Source organism: Meriones unguiculatus, chromosome 7 (assembly GCF_030254825.1).
Source record: "Meriones unguiculatus strain TT.TT164.6M chromosome 7, Bangor_MerUng_6.1, whole genome shotgun sequence".
NCBI lineage: Eukaryota > Metazoa > Chordata > Mammalia > Rodentia > Muridae > Meriones > Meriones unguiculatus.
Window position 1 is genome coordinate 92,895,149 of NC_083355.1, and position 21,365 is coordinate 92,916,513.

At 43.2% G+C, this 21,365-nt stretch overlaps 1 protein-coding gene across 10 annotated transcripts in view; it reads left to right on the forward strand.

The window, feature by feature from the left end:
- Positions 1-21,365, forward strand: part of Ttll5 (tubulin tyrosine ligase like 5) — a 248,791-nt gene that overhangs the window by 190,863 nt on the left and 36,563 nt on the right. For 9 of the 10 annotated variants that reach the window (XM_060387889.1, XM_060387882.1, XM_060387886.1 and 6 more), the window contains one exon: positions 8,329-8,543. In XM_060387889.1, the coding sequence (XP_060243872.1) occupies positions 8,329-8,543 (215 nt within the window). Of the gene's footprint in view, positions 1-8,328; positions 8,544-10,035; positions 10,279-21,365 lie in introns of those variants that run through there. The other variant, XM_060387885.1, reaches the window with a different exon arrangement.

The window sequence follows — 21,365 nt, forward strand, 5'->3', positions numbered from 1 at the left end:
ATCATTAATCTGCTCCAGCAGCAATGCCTGAAAGAGATCAGGTATTATTATTGAGTGCCAGTGCTACTGGCCAGTGAGGGGCTGGACGCCCCCTTAGAGTTTCCATACAACTCCTACATTACAAGGGATGTGGTGAGCACAGGGCAGCAAGCAGAGCTATGCTCCATAACATCATGACGTCCTCAGGACGCATAGTCCTGGGGGCTCTGCCCCCTGAGGCACACTCATCGTGGTTGCACTAACCAGTGGGCCACAGTCTGTGAGTTCAAAGGCTGTTTGCTGTTCCTCCTACCCGGCCCCCGAAACTGTAGCATGTGGAAAAAATGTTCCCACCACACATGAAGTGTCCATTTCCAAAGTAGAATGTTCTAACTGGATAAGAACATGCTGTTATCTATGTGTATCACATTTCTTTTTCCGTTTTTTCATCAGTAAATAGTTAAGTTGCCTCCTTATTTTGGCTATATCAATAATGTTTCACCAGACCTTAAATGCACATAGTATTGTAATTTCAACTTGGAAGATTTAGTTAAACTTTCTGTGCTTCTCCCAGAAGTAGAACTTGGTTAAGATGAAATTAGATGTGTCTTGGGAGAAGGTCCAGGCTCATAAAATATTAATTAGCTATTTATTTGGACAACTAAAAAGGGATGTATAATTAGTTTATTCACAGTTGCTAGAGAGAGAAATATGAGAGTAAGTTTAAATGGATTACTACCAGATAAAATGAATATTCTTTAGAATAGTATCTGTAAATTGTTAACACATATTTCCAAAGACAGAGCTGCCTTATAAATTTTAGAAGGAAAAACAGCATCATTATCACATTATGGTGGACCTTTTATAGAGTACACGCCATTTCTGCATCATGGCCAAAGGAAAGTCAAGGAACAAAAGGAAAGCTTTGGAGCAAAAGAATATGAAGGCAGTGGAAATAGCCCAGTCTGTCAGGCAAGCAAACATGAAGGCCTGAGTTACACACACCATAATCTCAGCCAGTGTGTGTGTGTGTGTGTGTGTTTTCAAAGTGGAGACTGAAAATTTGAAATACTGTTTTTATCATTCTATTTAAACATATGTTACAGCTTTACTTATATGACTAGCAATTATAAACCTATCCCATGTTGCTGTGTAATATTTTACTGTTGGTCTTAAGTCAGATTTGTTAGCTGTAGTGACAATTCTGGAACTTTGGTTTCTTTTAAAAACGCAGAAATATTATAAGAATATATTTTCATTTTAATCCAAGGTGTGAACACAGCTTTCGGCTGCTTCGGACTGTCCACAGTAGCTAGGATTGCCTCTTGCTTTAGCAGAGGTGTGTCAGATCTTTATTACTCTGTAGGTTTTTCTTTCCTTTTGTTTCTTCTTTGCTTGTTGCTTTGATTCAGAGATCTCTATCTTTCTCCCCTTTCTCTCCTTTCTAGTGATAGGGGATGAAATGGTTGGGGGGGGGATAAAAGGTGGGAAAAAGAAGGACCCATAAAGTAATAAAGACCAACTACAGGTAACCACATAGAAAATATATAATCAAGGGGCTGGAGAGGTGGCTCAGTGGTTGAGGCATTGACTGCTCTTCCAGAGGATCTGGGTTCAAATTCCAGCACCCACATGGCAGCTCACAGCTGTCTGCAACTCCAAGATTTGACACTCTCACATAGATATATATGCAATCAAAGCACTAATGCACATAAAATAAAGGTAAATAATTTTTAAAAAGAAAATATATAATCATTAAAAGCAACATTAGGTCCACCTTTAGAGATATGACAAGATCTTTGAACGAAAAAGCTGGTCTCAAAACAGGAGATGTCATGTGTTTCCATTTCCGTAAGTGCCTAGAAATGTATATATATATATATATATATATATATATATATATATATACACAGAGAATGAAGACATGAGATGTTAGCAGGTATTTCCTTGAGTAGAATTGGAGCTGACTTTTAACAGAGTTTTCCCTTTTCAAATGAACATGTGTTAAAGAAACTCAAGTGTTTTGAGAAAGATGAGCCCTCTGCCTGCCAAGCTTTTGTGTGCATGCGCCATTGTATTCACATAGTGCTAGGCATGGAGGGAGCAAGGAAGGAAGAGGAGAGCAAAGCAGAGCCACAAGTCATCCGCATCTAGAGTGACCACCCGAACACCACCCTCCCCCTGTGTCTGAGCGACTGCCTCTGTTGTTAGGTTTGGAATGGGGTTGCTGATGAAGCTAGGCAAGCCATGAGATATTTTAGGGCAAATTACCTTCCTTGTAGTCATGCACAGCGGCCCTGGCCCAAGCCAATTGCTTTTAACTCCAAGACAAATAGCATCTCCAGTTTGGCTAGCTATGAGGAGTCTGGGGCTTATAAGTGCATTCAGTTATCTGGTTTGAATTATTTTCATTGCACCTCAGATATCAGTTAATGCAGTTAATGTAGGGACTGTCTATTGAAGCATACTTGTTTCACTGGTTGATAATAGGAATTTCAAAGTTGTTCTGGTCGGGTAAACACTTGTATCTGCCTCCTGTACGGTAAGTCATCAGAAGCATTGAGGCTTTCTTCCTTGTTCATTGCTTTTAGAAATGGAAGGATGTGCTTGTACCTTAGGTTGCTCAGTATCCTGTCTCTGACTTTTGTGTGGTTGGTCTCCCTCCATACACAAACAGTAGCATTTCTGGGTTTCAGCTCCATCCTCGCCCAAGCCATGGCCCTGCTCAGAGCACAGCAGCACCAAGAGCTGCACTGCCTTTCCCTCAGTCCTGAGTCTTGTCCCAGCTGACAAACATTGTGAGTGGAGGACAGCCAAAAACTGCATACGCTGTAAAACAAAGGCCTTTTAGAAGCTTGCTTTTGCCAAAATATAAACAGCTTCCTTACCCTCCAAGGTTTTCTAGAGCATCATAGAAAACCTCCAAGGTTTTCTAGAGCATCATAAGCTCTCTCAAAAGTGGTAAAGTGTTTTTTAGAAGCTTGCTTTTGCCAAAATATAAACAGCTTCCTTACCCTCCAAGGTTTTCTAGAGCATCATAAGCTCTCTCAAAAGTGGTAAAGTGTATTTTTTTCTCTGAACAGCTCTCGGTCTGGCGGTAGACCAGTGTGTGGATAGGAGTTTGAGTGTGTAAGTAAGTAAACCGTCCCTATCTATTGTGCAGGAAAGGGCACCTTTCCTGTCTGTGGTGCAAGAAGGTGTACCATCCCTGCCTGTGAGCTGCCACAGAGGAGCCTTTCGGAAGTAGCTTTCTGTGCTCACTAATGGGCATTTTATCCTAGTTAGGTCAAAATATGATATGAAGAAAATGCCACCTACAAACCTTTCCTCCTCTGAAATGAAAGGGACACACCGGCGCTGCTCTGCTCAAACAGAGGACGTTGCTGCTTCCCCTCCCTTGGTGCTCCAGGAGTAAATTGAGAGTTTCTACTGCAGAGATCCCTGCTCTATCATAGGCCAGCCTAAGTGAAGGCCAAAAGAAGTGTTTTTTTCTGGAAGAAAAAAATTAAAGCCTCCTAGAACTTAATCTCTGAACAGCATTATCTTTCTAGTAAGAGGCCAGATTCTGCTTCCCCCATGACTTCTGTGACCTTTCCAGTGGCAGCCTGTGTGCTTCTATCAGAAACCCCTCCTTCCCACTCACGAGCACCCTGTGCTGTGGGAAAAGGAGGACCTTTCCAGTCCTTTGCCTGGGGCTATGCCAGCCCTCAAGCTATAGTTTTCTGAGTCTCCTTGCTGTGGTATGGCTGTTTCCTGCACCCAGCAAAGCAGCAGGAGACATAGATATGTTGAGCAGGCCAATAGAATCACCTCTGACTCCCAGCTGGAGTCATGCCCTGCATGACAGCCACCCACCAATCACCCCTTTGTTGCTGATAATTGTGTATCTGAACCTCTTGTGTCTTGAGAAGGAGCTTCATCTACTACTTCTGTCCTTTTACACATGGTTATCAGGAGAAAGAATCCCCACAGTCTGTGATTGGTAGAGTGGCAGAATTAAAGCCGAGATGCAGGGAAGGGGGAGGGACCCTGGGGTCTAAACACACTCACAGCTCTGCTTTTAAGGAGCCCCAGTGTTTCCTAGGCTGTTTCTTAGCGGATGCGATTGCGTTAACCTTGTCCTGATTAGCCTCAGCTTCAGCGAGCTGCCTAGGGACTTGTCCCCACTGCTGAGTCTAACATTGATGTAATGTCAGCTGGCATATGTCACCATACACAATGGCGAGCACTTCATTGTCCATTGAGTGTGTCGAGTGTGGTCATCAGACCACAGGCCACAGCGTTCTTACTGGAGAAAGTGCTTCCTGAAGTACAGTCCATGCCTGTTGTGTTAAAGCTTAAGTAAGCTGAGTCTGTGTAGACTGAGAATCAGTTAAATCAGGATTACAATTAACTTCATGTAGCAGCTAACCTCTCCCTACCCAGTAACTAAGTTAAGCATGTTAGAGGGGTTTCCCCATGTAATTAGAAATCTGTGGAAATCGGCTTCTCCAGACACCGTGGTGCCGTCAGAAGCCCATGCTCCTTCTGCTCTGTCTTCAGCAAACCTACTGACTTTGTTCATCCTAGTCCATCCCCCTCTGGCAGGCTGTCCATCCCCCTCTTCCCAGGCTATCTGGCGGGAAGCAGAGCAGTGTCAGCAAAGGCTGTAATCCACGGTCTGTCAGCTTGGGAAGAGCTGCCCTAAAACCACACCCTGCACTTCTGCCTGTGCCTCAGTGTCCAGAACTGTGCCGTGTGCTTATATTTAAGTAGAAGAGAAATAGGAAGTATAATTTTTGATTTTTTAAGGTAAGCATGCATTATTCGGACAGAATCAGAACAGTGTTACTAGAAAGAAAAGGAGATGTGGTAATGTCTAGGCCAGCCTAACCTAAGTAAGAATTTCTGCATCTTCATTTTGCTCTTCAAAGACATCAGCATGGAAGGACCTTGCAGAGAATTTGCACTTAAGAAAACTAAACTGTCCTTCGTTTGGATCTGCAGAAAACTTGTATATAATTGGATATAATAATACCCAGAATTAGATATAATATATACTCTACACTCTAGATACTACAATCTAGAAAAAGGCCCTACCCCAACATTATATGCACATGCAGGTCTACATGCCTGTTACTAGAAAATCAAGTTGTTGCTTTAAAATTTACATATTTATTTTTACGTGCATTGGTGTTTTGCCTGTATGTATATCTGAGGGTGTTCAGTTCCCTGGAACTGAAGATGGTTGTGATCCGCCATTTGAGCCTTGGGAATTGAACCCTGTGCCTCTGGAAGAGCAGTCAGTGCTCTTGTTCACTGAGCCATCTCTCCAGCCCTGAGTTGTTACTTTAAAAAAAATAATAAATAGATAAATAAATAAATTAGAGCTAGGCAGCTAGGCAGTGGTGGTGCATGCCTTTAATCCCATCACTCGGGAGGTGGATCTCTGAGTTTGAGGCCAGCCTGGTCTACAGAACAAGTTCCAGGACAGCCAAATCCTACACAGAGAAACCCTGTCTCAGACAAGCGAAAAGCTGCTCTGCCAATGAGTGTGTCTGTGTGCATTCACTCTCTAAGCTGTTCTGTCGCTGAGTGTGTCTGTGTGCATTCACTCTCTGTTTGTGGTGTGAATGTTACTAAGCATCGGGCACTCTGGGTACAACAGAGATTAATCACAGGGACTTGGGAGGTGGTTCAGCAAGTCAAGTCTTTGCTGCACAGGCATGAGAAGCCCACATTCCCTAGTGCCTACCTAAGGGCTAGCTGGCACCAAAGTTGTCCTCAGCCACCACATGTGCATTCATATGCACAAGCACACACTCACATGCTCCTTCTAAAAAACTTTTAAACACAAGCAATTAAAAAAAAAAAAGAAGAGCTGGGCACAGTGGCACACGCCTGTGATCCAAGTACTCAGGGAGGCAGAGGCAGGTGGATCTCTGTGAATCTGAGGCCAGCCTGGTCTACAAAGAGAGTCGAGGACAGGCAGGGCTACACAGAGAAACCTTGTCTTAAAAAACAAACAAATAAAAAGAAAAATATGATCAAACAAATACAACCATTTTCATTGTGTAGTGTTTAGAAAAGAAGAAAACTTTGTTTGTAAATGGCTGCCATACATGGTAGAATGGCCTGACTCTGATAAGAACCATGCAAATACATGTTTATAAATGTTCAGAAGAGGAAAAGATTATTTCTGCCAGAAAGAATTGAGTAACTGTGACTTGAAAATCTAAACATATGTTTTCATTTTAAGAGTTTGCATTCCCAGCTAGCGAGCATCATCATAAGACCAGGAAATATATGTTAGAAAAATGCATAACCAACTACCATTAGCACAGGATTACAGGTAGGTGGGCTGTGTGCTCTTCCGTTCCTCCATAAACCAAGAAAGAGGTTTGGGAAGGAATGAGTGTGTGTTGAGTGTCCGTGTGTGTGTGTGTGTGTGTGTGTGTGTGTGTGTGTGTGTGTGATGCTTTGGTTAATGTCCAGGCACCTTTGTTGAATGCCTAACCTACAGTCTTCACTCAACCTCCAATGGTCCAGCAATGCAGTTACGAGTACCTACAAGAGACTTAAGGCTGAGAGGTTAAATAACTGAGGCCAGTTAGTGAGCATCAGACCCACATTTGAGCCCCAGCCCAAATAAAGGAAAGGCCACCCTTCCCACAGTCCGTGGGTCCCTCTGTCTTTTACTGTGGCCAACCTGAGCCACAGCAGACGGGCGGCTTGAACCACTCAGGTTCTCTGCCTTATAAACCTCTGTTCCCGGTCAGGCATCTCAATCAACAGAGTCACTCCAAACAAGACTCTTCAGCTCAGTCCTTGTCACATTCTAGTAACCAGACTTTGGGACTCAGTTCCCAAAATAGAATCCCCCAAAGTCATGCACACAACCTCTCAAGTCATCTTTTAAACTTTTTCTATATCTAATTTACAAAAGACAAAATAATTCTGGTACAGGCTGTAGAAAGTTGCTGTTTCCTGAGAGTGTTCCCCTTCATACATTCATTCATTCCCTTCATGTCAGGTCCATTCATGTGGAGACAGCATTAACTCATCTGTCTTTACATGTTGTATCTAGTGGTGGAAGTCAATTTCAGGATATCCTTTTATTTAAAAAGTACTCTGTTTTGTCGGTCATTATTTTCACTTACTATGACTTTACAATTAAAGTTCTCACAGTGAATGCCTGTTGAAAGCAGTATTTATCCTATTGAGGACCAATAACAAAAACTAATTCTACTGAGTTAAATAAGAGTAAATAAATAAAAATTTTGTTTCATGGCGCTGGAAAAAGATGGCTCAGCATTAGCATTTGCCTTACCAATGTGAGAGCTTGAGTTCAGATTCCCAGGACCAACAAAATGCCAGGTAGGTGTGTTAGCTAGCTTGTCATTCAGCCTCAGGAGACAGAGACAGAAGGGTCACAGAGCAAGATGGCTAGTGAGAGCAGCCATATCACTGTATTCTGAATTTGATTTAGAGGCCCTGCCCTGATGACTAAGATAGAATAACCATCAAGGCTGATTTCCAGCATCAACCTTACACATACCGTACACGACCTTACAGGAACACAAACACCTACATAGAAAAAAGAAAAACTATCGCTAAGCATCTATTAGGAAGAAAAGTGCCTTCACTTCCACAGACTGTGTGGCACTTGCCACGTTTTGTTCGTGCTTTGGGTCTTTGTAGGCCTACTTCCTGCAGAAGGTACCTAGTGTCAGTTTTGTATTCATCATATGACGTGTTCACATAGTGAACTTATTTTGTGTGTTGTCAAACATTACATCTTAGGTTAAATTTTAGATCAGTGAAGTGTTACTGTGTTGGGATTCTGAAACTAGCCCTCAGGGTCATGCATGGCTTGGTGGCTCCTAGTTTCTGTTCCTGCCTCGTTTATCCAACTGTTTTGTCACGAAGCCCAGGTCACCTTCCTCCAATCTTCAGACCTTCTGGGACAGTGATTCAGGGTCCTGAAGTGGTCTAGTATCCCAGCCAGGTTTCCAGACTGTTTTCCTCTGACCTAGAAGGACATTCATTAAACACTTTCTGAGTTGAATGAACAGTGAAGGGAGCTAAACTGAGAGGCCAAATGCTTTTCTCATCTGTATTGACTCACACATAGCGCCCAGGTGCTCTAATTTCTGAGTCAGTGTGCTTTGAAAAGCCCCTGGCACTCTTCTTTAAGAGACCCCTCTTCTTTGAATCATGATCTGTCCTGACAACCTTAAGGAAGCTTCTCCTTAAACTTGCTTAAAAGTTTCCCTTTTTCTTTGACCCCCCCCCCATTACAAATCACTTCAGGCAGGAGTGATGAAGGAGCCCTCCATCAATCATTTCTTCTTTTTCTTTTCCTTATAGGCAATCTTTGGCAGCCAGACACTGCCTAACTCCAGTTTGTGGACAATGAATAACGGTGCAGGCTGCAGAATTTCAAGTGCCACAGCTGGTGGGCAGAAGCCAAACACCCTGCCACAAAAAGTGGTACCACCTCCAGGTTCCTCTACCTTGGTCTCCAAGCCCACCTCCAATCACAAACAAGTGCTCAGAAAGGCAGCATCCCAGAGGGCTTCCAAGTAAGTTATTTGTGATGGTTCATGCAGTTTCCAGTGTCACACCAATCCTAACAGCACTCACTAGAAAGCTTTCAGGACACCTGACAGAAACACTGCCGTAGTTTCAGGTTGGAATCTCCTGGGGAGGCATTGACCCGAGAAGTATCTGGGCTCGCCCCTATGGGAGGGACAGCCACTGTGCTCTAAGGTTGCCCAGTAATGGCTAACCGACTGTGCTGGCCTCTGACAGGGCTGCAGACAGTGTACCAGGTAATGGTTCTGGACCGTCTGCTTAGAGAAAGGAGGTAAAAGTGTTTCCCTCAAGTGTGTCTCCGCTTGCTCACTTTGCAAAATCAGATCCTTTCAATTTCATGTCCGATTCAGCCCTCTTTTCCCTTTGTTTGCACATTGGTGTTTAGATGGTTAACTTCATCAGCATTAATCAAAGAACTGTGTAGCAGTGGTATTCCTGATGCCCTTTGTAAGCCACCTGTTTTATACTAAAAACAACAGCCCCGTGCCTGGCATGCACTGTCCTTCCTCTACCTTCAGCCCTTTAGTCAGTTAACTAGAAATAGATCGGCAGGGCGTTTGCTCTAGCAGTTTTCTCCATTTTAAAACCAGGTACCCAACCAAAGTCTGAGAGATACAGGCATTTTCTGCCTGGGGATTTTTCCTAGGGGTTTTTACTTATTGCTCTTACTCATTAAGACTCCTCCTCATTTGTCCTTCACAAGCTTAATTTTAGTTGTCAGAAACTCAGAACATGTACTTACTGCTTTTTCCCCTTTAGAGAGTGAATCAAATTGTGGACTTGAACAGAAACAATTCCCTGTGGCTCTCTTAACTATATTGCTGCCATTATTCATTTACCCAGCAAATATTTACTCAGCACCTGCTATGCATTGTAGTGAGGGAGCACTCTCTGGAGCCGGAGAGAAGGACAGTGGGAAGGCTACAGGTGAATGCTAGTGGAAAGACAGAAAAGAAACTGTGTGCCCCTCCTGCCCTGCACCAGAAAATAGAGTGAACTTCTGAAGAGTGTAGGCCCTGTACCCAGCCTACTGAACTCCTACCTCATTATACATTTATTGATTGCCATGTTGAGCATGTTACTTAATCTCTTGGTCTTGGTCTCTTCATTTGTCTTAATGGGGCTGTAATCACCTACTTCATAGGTAAGTGGATAAACAGGAACTGAGTGAGCTTTAATCATCCTCGGCTGGATGTTTAAACACTCTCTTGCAGTCTGAACCGCTCACAGCTAACCATTTGAAAGCATGTGTTGAATCTGCCGACATGTTCCTTGTGAGCTCTGCAGTGTGGGCCTGGGGGCCTGGGCGGTGCTAGTGAGGAGCTGGGCTTGGGCAGCGGGGCTGGGATTTTGAAAGTACAGCTTGCTGCCCTGAACTCACTGCTGGCAGGGAAGCCCTGCAGACTCCCAGGGTGGAATTGCAGCTCTTTGGGCAAATTCGACTTTGCTGAATTTTTGTGGTTTCTTTTTTTGTGACAGGCAGCAGTGTGGGAAAACCGGAAACAGCTCAGCGTCAAAAATGCACAGAAGGGGGGAAGCAAAGATTTCTTCAGAATTTAAGAAATATAATCCAAGCATCAGAAGGCATGCTGTGAGGCGTTGTTCCAGCAAATAGTTTCCAATTTGCCTTTAAAACTAGCATAAGTCTGTGGGGCTAAGTTAGCGCTAGTGAAGACCTTAACATTCTCTCGCATGTAAAATGCCCTGGTATCACAGAGGCCAAATAGAGTTTCTCCAATATTATTGTTGTTGTTATTGTGTGGTAGGGAGGGAGAACGGGCCAAAACATACCATGGTACACTTGTGGAGGTCAGAGGACAGCTTTGGGGGAGCCAGTTGCTCTTTTGCCACCGAGGGTTCCAGAGACCTACCTCGCTCAGGTCGTCAGGCTTGCACAGCAAGTGTTTTTATGAGTTGAACCCTCTTCTCACTTCAAAGAAAATAGTAAACTTTTGTTATTTTTCTGGAACTGATTCAATCCATTACATTAATTTCACACTTAACAAAAAAGTTATAGGGACAGCACAGACAGTCTGGAAGGTACCCACTAGCATTGCTTATTGTTACCATCATTACCTTATATAGGCTTAGGTCATTCTGCATTTGAAGGCTACACCAGACTGTGAAACTGCCACCAATACAGGACTGTCAGCTAAACATTATATTTTATTTGGATCAGTGCAGTCATTTTTAATCCACAAAAAATTTTCATGGTTCCTGGAATGAGAATCTTGAGTACCACTCAGTCTGTTCTTGCTCATCTGGCGGGATTCTTGTTCCTGACCAATCTATCAACTTTTTCTCTTAGCTCTGTGATTCAGTTTCCTACTTTAAAACAGAAAAATGACAACAGTACCTGGCTAAAGGGATCTTAGAGAAGTGAATTCAGAGCACAAATACAATGTGTACTCCACAGTACAAGCTAAGTGAGTATCACGTGGCAAGAGGATATCTGATAGTAAGAGGACAGGCAAGAAAATTTCAGGCAGCTTTTTTACTGTGTTCTGCAAAGCGTGTCGCTTCTTCCGCTCCCATGGTGGTAGAGCCTTTATTCTCGCTCAGCTCAGATTAACCGCGAGCCATTCATTCTGGCTGGCAGGACTGAGTCACACTCAAGAATGCCACTGTTGCCCCAAGAGACACACTAGTGAGAAGGTGTAATGAGCCAAGCCCTGCGCTTTGGGGTTGAACTTGAAGCTTCTCCTAGCACCGAGGTTGGCACGGGGCAGACAGAAGCACTTCCCAAGAGCATCATCACAGTTTCCACATCCCAGGGGCCGGGTCTGAAGAACAATAGGACATCAAAGATGGAATGTCATTTGGATTTGGGTGCAAAAGGAGATAAAAATCAAAACATTGGAGTCCTGTTTTGTTATGATAATATTTAAGTCACATTCCCATCTATAAAACAAAAACCACTGCCCTCCTGAATAATTAGCCAAAATAGCTTGTGGTCTGTTGATGCAGTTGAAAGCTTCTTTATGAGTGCATTTGTGTTCTAGTCTTGCTTCACAGACCTTTTTCTGGTCCGCTCTTGGTCCAGCAGTTCTTGTTATCATTTACCAATTCATATACCCCCACTCTACTTAGGTATAACTTGTCATTTCAGTGAAGAGAGTGGACATTCTTCCTTCTCTCCCTTCCCCTTTGTTTGTTTTTAGCTGTTTACATAGGGCCGGTCACCTTTCCTAATTTTCCTCCAATGCTTGAAACGCTATAATCTAGTGCTCATCTCACCTTCTACTTTCAAAAATATTTGTGGCATTTTTTTCTAAGAAATAACTGAATTAAAAGGGGTGGCAGCTATGAACAACTAAAAGTGCATCTGAACTGCTTTTCCTTGTGACCTTAGTTTTCAGAGCCAGAATCACACATATTTCCCAAGAAATATGGAAAAACAGAACCAAGGAGCTTAAAGATTGCCAGGCAAACTGACAGGCTCATGATGGGTTTGAATGAACTAGCTCAAAGTGGTTGTAATTTGGGAAACTTCTCCTAAGAAAGCAAGCATATCCACGCTGGGCATAGAATCCTAGAGGAGAGGAAAGGAGAGAGGAGGAGGGGAAGGGCAGGAAAAGAGGAAGGATGGAGGAGAAGGAAAAGGAGGAAGGCAGAGACTGGAGTATAGTACTTAAGTCACTCTGCCTCAGGCGACCTTGGTGGGAATTTTTAAAGTTAACTAAGTGCTCTACTGTGCCAGCACCTAGGATGGTGGTATTTGTTAACGACTTTGGGATTAGGAGGAGAAAACATCAAGAGCTGAGCAGCCCTGTCAAACTAGATATCAGCAATGTGGTCTGAGCACTTGCTGAGGTCAGCAGTATGATGAAACATGCTCAGAGATGTCAGGATAATATAAAAAGACATATCCACTAACACATGTAGATGTGTGTGTGTTAGAGCCTTTTTCTTACGTGACTCAGTGCAAGACTCCAGGGCAGGAGTTGTAGTGGTCCGAACCCCCTTGTTGTGGGTGTAGCCGGGGTTGTATTGTAGATTAACCATTGTCTGTTGATTTCAGTCTTTTATTATGAGGTTTGAAGAAACATGGTTGAGTATGTTGTATATCCATCCTTACATAGGGAGTTCTCAGTACTTGTGAAAGTGGTCATTGTAATTAGTAATAGTAAAATTTTCATGCCAGAAGGTAAAGGAATGGGGGTGCAATGTGGGCCTCAAGTATAGGAAGGTCCACAGGTGACTGAGCCAGAGCTGGCATTCTTAGCACCCAGAATGCCAACCCCACACTTTCCAGCAGACCACTGACTTCACAAGTCCCCACCAGCCCTCTTAAATTGCATGTGTACAGCAAATGCAGATTAATCATCCCAAAATGCTGCTTCTGGAAAATTCAAAGTAAGCACTTAGGAACTCACCCCCTTTCCTTTCTAGGCCAGTTTTACCACTTATGACTGGTGAAGCACTCAAAAGGGGGGGAGGATTAGTGCCACTCTGATGCAGAGCTTGTGGAGAATTCCTGCTAGGTGCTACCTAGGAAGGAATGGGTTGAAGAACAACATTGAAGGCTTTTAGATGGCTTCCTATGAGAGTGCAGTCTGGAAAATGAGTGGAAACTTGGAACACCCCACACAGTCCCCTCTCACCCTGGGACAGAGCCTGGACCTGGGAAGGAAGCAGTCAGGAGGTTAGATCCTCATTTGGGCCTGAGTAGTAGTTTGGAGTAATCTTCAGGCTTGCTTTTTTTTTTGTGTGTGTGTGTGTGGATAGTGACATCAGAGAAACAGCCCAGTGTCTTCATCATCAAAAGTCACAATAGTTGTGCATGGATAAGGACTGTACGAGTCACAGAATGATGGATCTTCTTTTAGTGGTTCATACATGGGTCATTGGATTAAAAAAAACATTACTTTTCTTCCCTGCCTGCTTTGGATGCAATGGTAATATGATTGATGCAGATTTCCCTCCCTCACTTTGCGTCTCTTAAGACTTTCATCTTTAAAGATGAGCAAATATTGAGAGTTCCTGGGTCTGAGAACAGATTAAAAGGATTAAGTATAAGAGAGAAGAGCATTTTAGCAAACACTTTAGTTGTATTCTTATGACTTTAAAGGTGGAGTGTATTAAAGGTGTCAGAGAAAGCACAGGCATTGACCGGCTGCACAGGCTCCAGAGCTACCTGTGACAGTCCAGGAGAATGCCATGAGTTAGAGCCCAGGCACAGGGGAGCAGGCAAATCCCTGAAGCAAAGACAGTCATCAAAAAATTGTGGTAGAAAGTATGTGTACAAAAGTTAAAAAAACAATATTAGAAGAAAGAGAAACTCCTCCTAAAAAATGCCTTCCAGAAGGAGAATTGTCACAATTGAAGGTACATTGGATTTCACAAGCCCACACAGAGCTTTGAACAGTGCAATTTAAAAATCACTAGAGAAATCGCTTTGTCTCCAATGGAATAGTTTTTAAGGCTGGAACATTTCAGTTCTCAAAAAGACAAAAATTATTCTCCGACCACTTTTACAGTAAAATGACAAAATACCCAAATAATTTGGAAAATTTTTAGCGTTATTTTAAGTAACTTGTGTCAAAGTCATATTGAAGACTATACGAAAATAAGAATTATGTACACCAAAAGTTATATTTGAAATATGGCCAGAGATGCACTCCAAGATAAATTCACAATCTACATCATTTTCATTTTAAGGTACAGAAAGATTTAAAAGAAATGAGCCAAAATGTAGGCTTCTTGGCTTGTTCCAGGCACCTGTGCCAGCTCTGCTGCGTGCCCTGAGCCCTCCTGAGTCAGATCCTGCCTTTTTGATGTGGTTTTACTCTCTTGCCTTTGTGCGTCTTTATCTTCTGTCCTGTCCTCAACCTCTCAGCTAAATCTATGGAGTCCCTCCCTGTTTATTTTCTCCTTTTCTTCAAAACTACTCTGATTTGTGGTGTGGGGGGACCTGTCTCCACTCTCAATGCTATGTGAGTGAATGCTGGACTTCCAGATGTGTGCCGTCACATCCAGCTTTTTACATGGGTTCCAGGGAACAAACCATCAAACTCAGGTGGATAGGCATATGTGACACTGGTCAGGTTTTTGAAAAGCATGTGTATGTACTTAACATTATAAATTCAAAATATGTAAGTCAAAGCTCATAGCTTACAGAGAGAAATTGCCAAACTGTCAAATATTGGGTGGTTTATCTAAACGTATATGTCTGTTTTGGGGAGAGGGGGTTGAGTTTGAGTTTTTGAGACCGGGTTTTTCTGTGTAGCCCTGGCTGTCCTGGAATTCACTTTGTAGAACAGGCTGGCCTTGAATTTACGGAGATCTACCTGCCTCTCCTCTGCCTCCCGAGTGCTGACATTAAAGGTCATCCTGAGTGAGGTATCCTAGAAGCAGAAAGACAGACATGGTATATACTCACTTATAAGTGGATATTAGATATCTAATATAGGATAAACATACTAAAATCTGTACACCTAAAGAAGCTAAGCAAGAAGGAGGAACCTGGGCAGGATGCTCAATCCTCATTCGTTAAGGCAAACAGGATAGACATCGGAAGAGAGAGAAAACAGGGAATAGGACAGTTGCCTACCACAGAGGGCCTCTGAAAGACTCTACCCATCAGGGTATCGAAGCAGATGCTGAGACTCATAGTCAAACTTTGTGCAGAGTGCAAGGAATCTTATGGAAGAAGGGGGAGATGAAAGACTTGGAGGGGACAGGAGCTCCACAAGGAGAGCAACAGAACCAAAAAATCTGGTCCCAGGGATCTTTTGTGAGACTGATACTCCAGCCATGGACCATGCATGGCAATAACCTAGAACCCCTGCATAGATATAGCCCATGGTAGCTCAGTGTCCAGGAGGGTTCCCTAGTAAGGGGAACAAGGGCTGTCTCTGACATGAACTCCGTGGATGATTCTTTGATCACCTCCCCCTTGGAGGGAGGTGCAGCATTACCAGGGCACAGAGGAAGACAATGCAGCCAGTCCTGATGAGACCTGATAGACTAGGATCAGATGGAAGGGGAGGAGGACTTCCCCTATCATTGGACTAAGGGAATGGCATGAGAGGGGAAGAAAAAGGGAGGGCAGGATTGGGAGAGAATGAGGAAGAGGACTACAGCTAGGATACAAAGTGAATAAATTGTAATGAAAAAAAAAAGGTGTATGTCACCTCATCTGGCTTATATGTATCTTTTTAATTGTACATTTGATGGTTCTTTTGTTTTTCACACACGAGCATTTCTCCCTTCCACTCTTTGAAGCTCTTCTTTATTGAAATACACCCCTATTAATAACTCAAACAAAATAACTATTAAAGGTTTGAGTGAAGTGCAGAATTAGAAGTTTGCTTTAATGGGTAGCTTTTAATACTTATGGCCACCACACAAAAATTATTTTTAATATACAATCCAAGAGAATAGCTATGTGCATTTGTGAACTAAAATGTCATAAGTATTTCCCTTCTTAATCTTTTTTCTTTTTTCTTTCATTTATCTGTCTATCTATTTATTTATTTCTTTGGGTTTGTTCTTATTTCTGAGTCTCTGTGTGTGCTCATAGGAGCCAGAAGAGAGGGTTGAATCCCTTGGAGATGAAGTTGCAGATGGTTGTCAATCATCCAACATGGGCACTGGCAGCTAAATTCAAGCCCTCTGTAAAAACCACATACTCAGAATGACAGCCCATCTCCCCATCCCCATTATTTATTATTTTAATGCTGATTGGGAACCCCTAAAATGATTTTACAATTCACAAGTTACAAGTCAGCCTCTTTCAAAAGAGAGAATTAGTTACGCATAGATGACTGCTTCTAACAGAATATACATTTTTAAGTAAAATTGTATGCTCACAAAAGTTCAACACATACTGTGCCACAAAGTATCAGCCTCAAAACAGTTTATATTCTTTAACCATAATGAACTCGTTAGAAATAATTTAAAAGATAGCTTTTGCATTTTTAAAGTCTATTTGGTGGTAACTTTTTAGAAATGTGCCTATTACTCATAATTTAGAGGTAGCAATGAAATTATAAAATCCTTAAGACTATCTGTGGGCTGTGGCGAGTCTGCTTCCAGACGGGTTTTGGCATTGTAGCTGTTGGAGATGGAGCTCAGCACCTCATGCGTGCTTGGCAAGTATTCTAGCGCTGCGCCACTGTCCTCTGCCTAACTCTACTGCAAATAGACATATTACCACAGGGAAAAGAGGGCTAGCGAGATGGCTCGTGGCTCAGACCTTGCTGTTCTTATAGGAAACACAAGTCCAGTTCCAGCAGCTGTATCAGGAGACTCACAGCCACCTGCAGTTCCACCTTCGGGGCATCTGGTGCCTCCTCTGGCCCCCACAGGCACTCTGTGCATGTCTACTCACACACGCACAGACACATGTACACACGTACACACATGCACACAAATCTTTTTTTTTTAAAGGCAAGTGATAGAAAATAAATGAGTTAGTTGTATAATCTGAAAAGATAATAAAAAGACAGTTGAGGAAACTAATTTTAAGAAAAAATAAAAACACAAATCACCTGTAGGAATGTTGGATGCAGTTGGAAGACAGGTAGTCTGTGAGTGAGTACTTACTAAGATAAACCAAAGCACATGTTTCATTTAGCCTACCCTGTCTTCTAAAGAGGTATTCTCACCCTTGGGAGGTGATTTTCAGTGTTTGAGTGGAGTTTTATTGGTTTTTTTCGTAAATTTTAAATTATGTATTATGAGTCTGGTGGTAGTGGTTCATGCCTTTAATCCTAGCACTTGTAAGGCAGAGGCAGAAGTAGCTCTATGAGTTTGAGGACAGTGTGGTCTACAGAGCAAGTTCCAGGTCAACCCAGGCGATAGAAGAAACCCTGTCTCAAAAGAACAAACAAATGAAACATGTTTATTATGTGCACATGTGTGTAGGTACCCGTGAAGGACAAAAGAGGGCATCAGATCTTCTGGAGCTAAGAGTTATAAGTAGTTGTGAGTCACTCACCGTGAGTGCTGGGAATGGAACTCTGCTCCTCTGCAAAAGGAATAAGTGCTCTTAATTTCTGAGCCATCTCTCCAGCCCCACCACCAACTCTTTGTGAAAATGATTGAATTTGGGGTGTTTTCAGGACCTTCCCAAATGTACCCAGGCCTCTGTCAGACAGTCCTGAGATGGTCAGCATCTCAAGCTCTGGCTTGTTTACAGTCTGAGCATTTTCCTTCAGTGGATCCTTCCTTCCTGCCCTGGCCAGCTTATTGTCACCTTGACATAAGTAAACATTTATTTGGGAAGAGGGGCTCTGAATTGAGAAGATGCCTCTTTAAGATTTGCCTGGAAACAAACCTGTAGTCTGTTTTCTTAGTTACTGATTGATGTGGTTTGCTCAGCCCATTATCAGTGATGCCACCCCTGGGCAGGTGGTCCTGAGATGTAGAAGTAAGCAAGCTGAGAAAGCCAAGAGGAACAAGCACTCCTCCTCCTGACCTCTGCTTCAGCTCTTACCTCTAGGTTCCTGCCTTGCGTTCTTGCTCTGACTTCTCATGATGGACTGTGATGTGGAACTGTACTTTGAAATAAACCCTTTTGGTTTTGGTTATGGTGTTACATCCCAGCAAATAAAGAAGCCCTAAGACACTTCTAAGAAAAGTCATTTCTGATGTGACACCGTGATTCCAACTAAACTGTTTTGCTCTAAAGTATTGGACTAGGATACCAGCATCCATGAGTTAGAGGTGGGAAAAGCCTTGGAAAGGCTGAAGTCTGGCACTGAACTGTAATTAACTGGTGAGAAAATAAAAAAAAGAGACCCTGAAGGAAAACCTTCAGCAAAGGTTACATGAAGTGAAATCATGGGCAGAAGCAAGAGCAGAGGAAGTCACAAAAAGAAAGAATAAAGATGCACCAAAAAAGACATCAGATGCCTCATTGGCCAAATGGATAACAGGGCTGTTCCCATAGTTTCCAAGACCTGTGCCAAGGAGTGTAGGGGCTGCCTGCCTGGAGTGGTCAGGCTGCCAGTGGATGTCTGGGACAACCCTTTCGTTGATTCAAATTCCCCAAGTAGAAGCTTTCTTCTAGTCCTACCAGAAGTCTTTCAAAGGGAGGAACACAGACAGTATTTTATCTTACAGCGATATTATTTGTAATTCATTGTTGAACTTGCTTCTTTAATGACCTGCTGTAAAAGGAACTTTTATTCCTGTTTCAGTTGTCTCTGAGGATTACTGCCTCTGTCTGCTAACCTAGGCCTAATCCCAGAAGCTTCTAGCCTCCGTACAATCTAACGTAGGCCCAGAATCTTTTCAGCCTCTGAGAATTACTCTTAATAAGCTCACCCTTTCTTGATTTTTCTGAGCTCATAGGTGGTTCAACTCAGTTGTTCCTACCCAAACTCCTCTCCAAGCTGACTTATTCAATCTGTCTTTTTCTTGGCCCTTGAATGGCTCTGCTTGGCCTCAGACTAACTCAAGCAATCTGCTCTAATCTCCCAGCTCTTTCTCATTCTCTGGCTCATTCAGTCTAAACCTAAGTTCTCTCTCTGCAACCTGACTCTATTATAGTTCTGGTAAAACTCCCTCTCTCACTCTGCATTGCCATTAAGTAGCTTCCCTTTCCTCTCTTCTCATGAGAGTTGGTCATATCCTATTCTGTCAACTCTCTCTCTGATTTGTCAGTTTTTCTACCACTCAATCAAATATTACTTTCAAACATGGGTGCTTCTGCAAACCACCTTCACCTTCATTGTTTGGGATTAAAGGTGTGTACCACCATGCCTGGATATAAGCTTTTCTTTACCACTTGCTCTATACCAGGCTAACCTTGAACTCAGATATGCTTGGCTCTGTCTCCTGGATTAAAGGTGTGGTTATATTCCAGGTGGATCACACAGACCTAGAGGGTCTTTGCATGTGATCTCTTGCCATATTCTGAATTAAAATTCCTCTACAACCTGTTCCTTTAAAAGAAGAATGAACATTTCAGGCCCTTTTTTTAGACTTCAGAAAAGTAAGAGGAGTAGACAGACAGGGGCTAAGTGATTCCCAACTCTGTCTGCAGAGTGCATTTAATCATTCAGGAACCCCTGTGGGTGGTAGCTATGGGAAAGTCCAGAGAACACACCGCCTAAATGAGAACAGCAAGCTATCCTTAGCAGAACTTTTTGTATGACAGTGGTGATATTATGGGTGTCTGTTTAGTGGGACACCTATCATGGGGCTGTCCTGTCCTTTACCTTCACTGTCTTCACTCTCAACATTCTGTGATCCTGTTACACTGTTGCCCAAGAGTAGTAACCACCTTGAAGACAGCCAGAGAAGCCTGGGAAAAGCTCAGGAGTGGAGTGCCTGCTAGGATGCATGAACCCATTGATTCTATCGCATGTCCTGGAGGATCAGGGAGGGGAAAGACAAAGAACTGCCGTCCCGGTTCCCTTTCTGTTGCTGTGATTAAAAACACTGACCCAAAGCAACTTTGGGGTGGAGGGCTGAAAGGGATTGTTCCAGGTTACACCGTCTCTGAGGGAAGTCAAGGCAGGACCTTGAAGGCAGGCCTGCTTGCTATTCCTTACTGCAGTTCATCACCTTTTACCAAGGTCATCACCTCACAGCCACAGAGGTCCAGCAGGAAGCGTGGAAGCTAGCTGGCCTGCAGCCTAGCTTACACCAGCTTTGCTACACATTTGACAGACCACCTGCCTAGGGATGGTACCAACCTTCTGTGGGTTGGCTCTCCCACATCGGTTAACAATCACTGCCCCCTCGCCCCCACCCAGGCCAATCTGATCTAGGCAGTTCCTCAGTTGAGGCTCTCAGATGATTCTAGGCTGCATCATGTTGATAGGTAAAGCTAACTAGAACATCATCCCTGAAATACAATTACTCCTAGGAAAGCAGCAAAGAATCATTTCGAGCCCAAGTGCAAAAGAACATGCCCACCCCTGACTACACCCACCCCTGCCTAGCCATGTTTCAGAGTGGGTTGCTCAGAAGTTGTAATGTATTTTCCCAAGGAAATGATGTTAGCACAACAAAAGCGTGTTTACCCGTAGTATGCCAAAACAGTCATAACAGACCTAAACCATTTTGGATACTAGTGTTTCCATGGAAAATTTCACTCAACTTTTTCCCCTTGAATTGCTGTGGACACATTTCTCCATCAAAGAGGAGTAGGGGCCCCATGGAAGAAACTGTAGAATCATAAGTTTCCGACTCCAGGCTTGTGCTTGATGGTGGAAGGAGGATGGAAAAGTAAGTGGAATTGGACACAGGGGCCTGGAGATCTTGGAAGAAGAACAGAATAAATCTTGTTAAGGGAGAAAGTGAGTTGGGAACTCCAGAGAGGCAAAAAAGAAGTTTAAGAGACCTTGGGGACCCAGAACTCACTGGGTCTAAGCCTCCATGTTCTCCTCTCTTTGTCTGGCAGCTTCCTGTTTCTTCTACAGACCAAAGAGTCTGCCCTCCCTGCCTCCTTTTTTACTGTTCACACATAGGCTTTTCTTTTTTTTTAAACTCTGAGTTCAAGCCCATGCTGCTCCCTACACAGCTGATCTTAAAGTAAGCGCTATATTTACTTTTTGTTTGTTTGTTTACGTCCATCAAGGAGAAGGCCATGCTAGCCCCCCTCTCCAGGGAGGCTTTTTTCAACTGAACTAAATATTCACAATCTCCTTATTGGTTCCCAAAGGTTCTCAGGACAGTGTCAGCTTGCTCCTGGCTCAGAATCATTAAACAATCTATTTCTTTTATTAAAATGTTTTCGCTTTTCCCACTCTGCACCAGCACCTATTTCTCATAATGTTATGACTCGGCTAAAATGCGATTTCCTCAGAAAGGCCATCCTTGACCTTGCTCTTCACCAGTGAACACAGGCT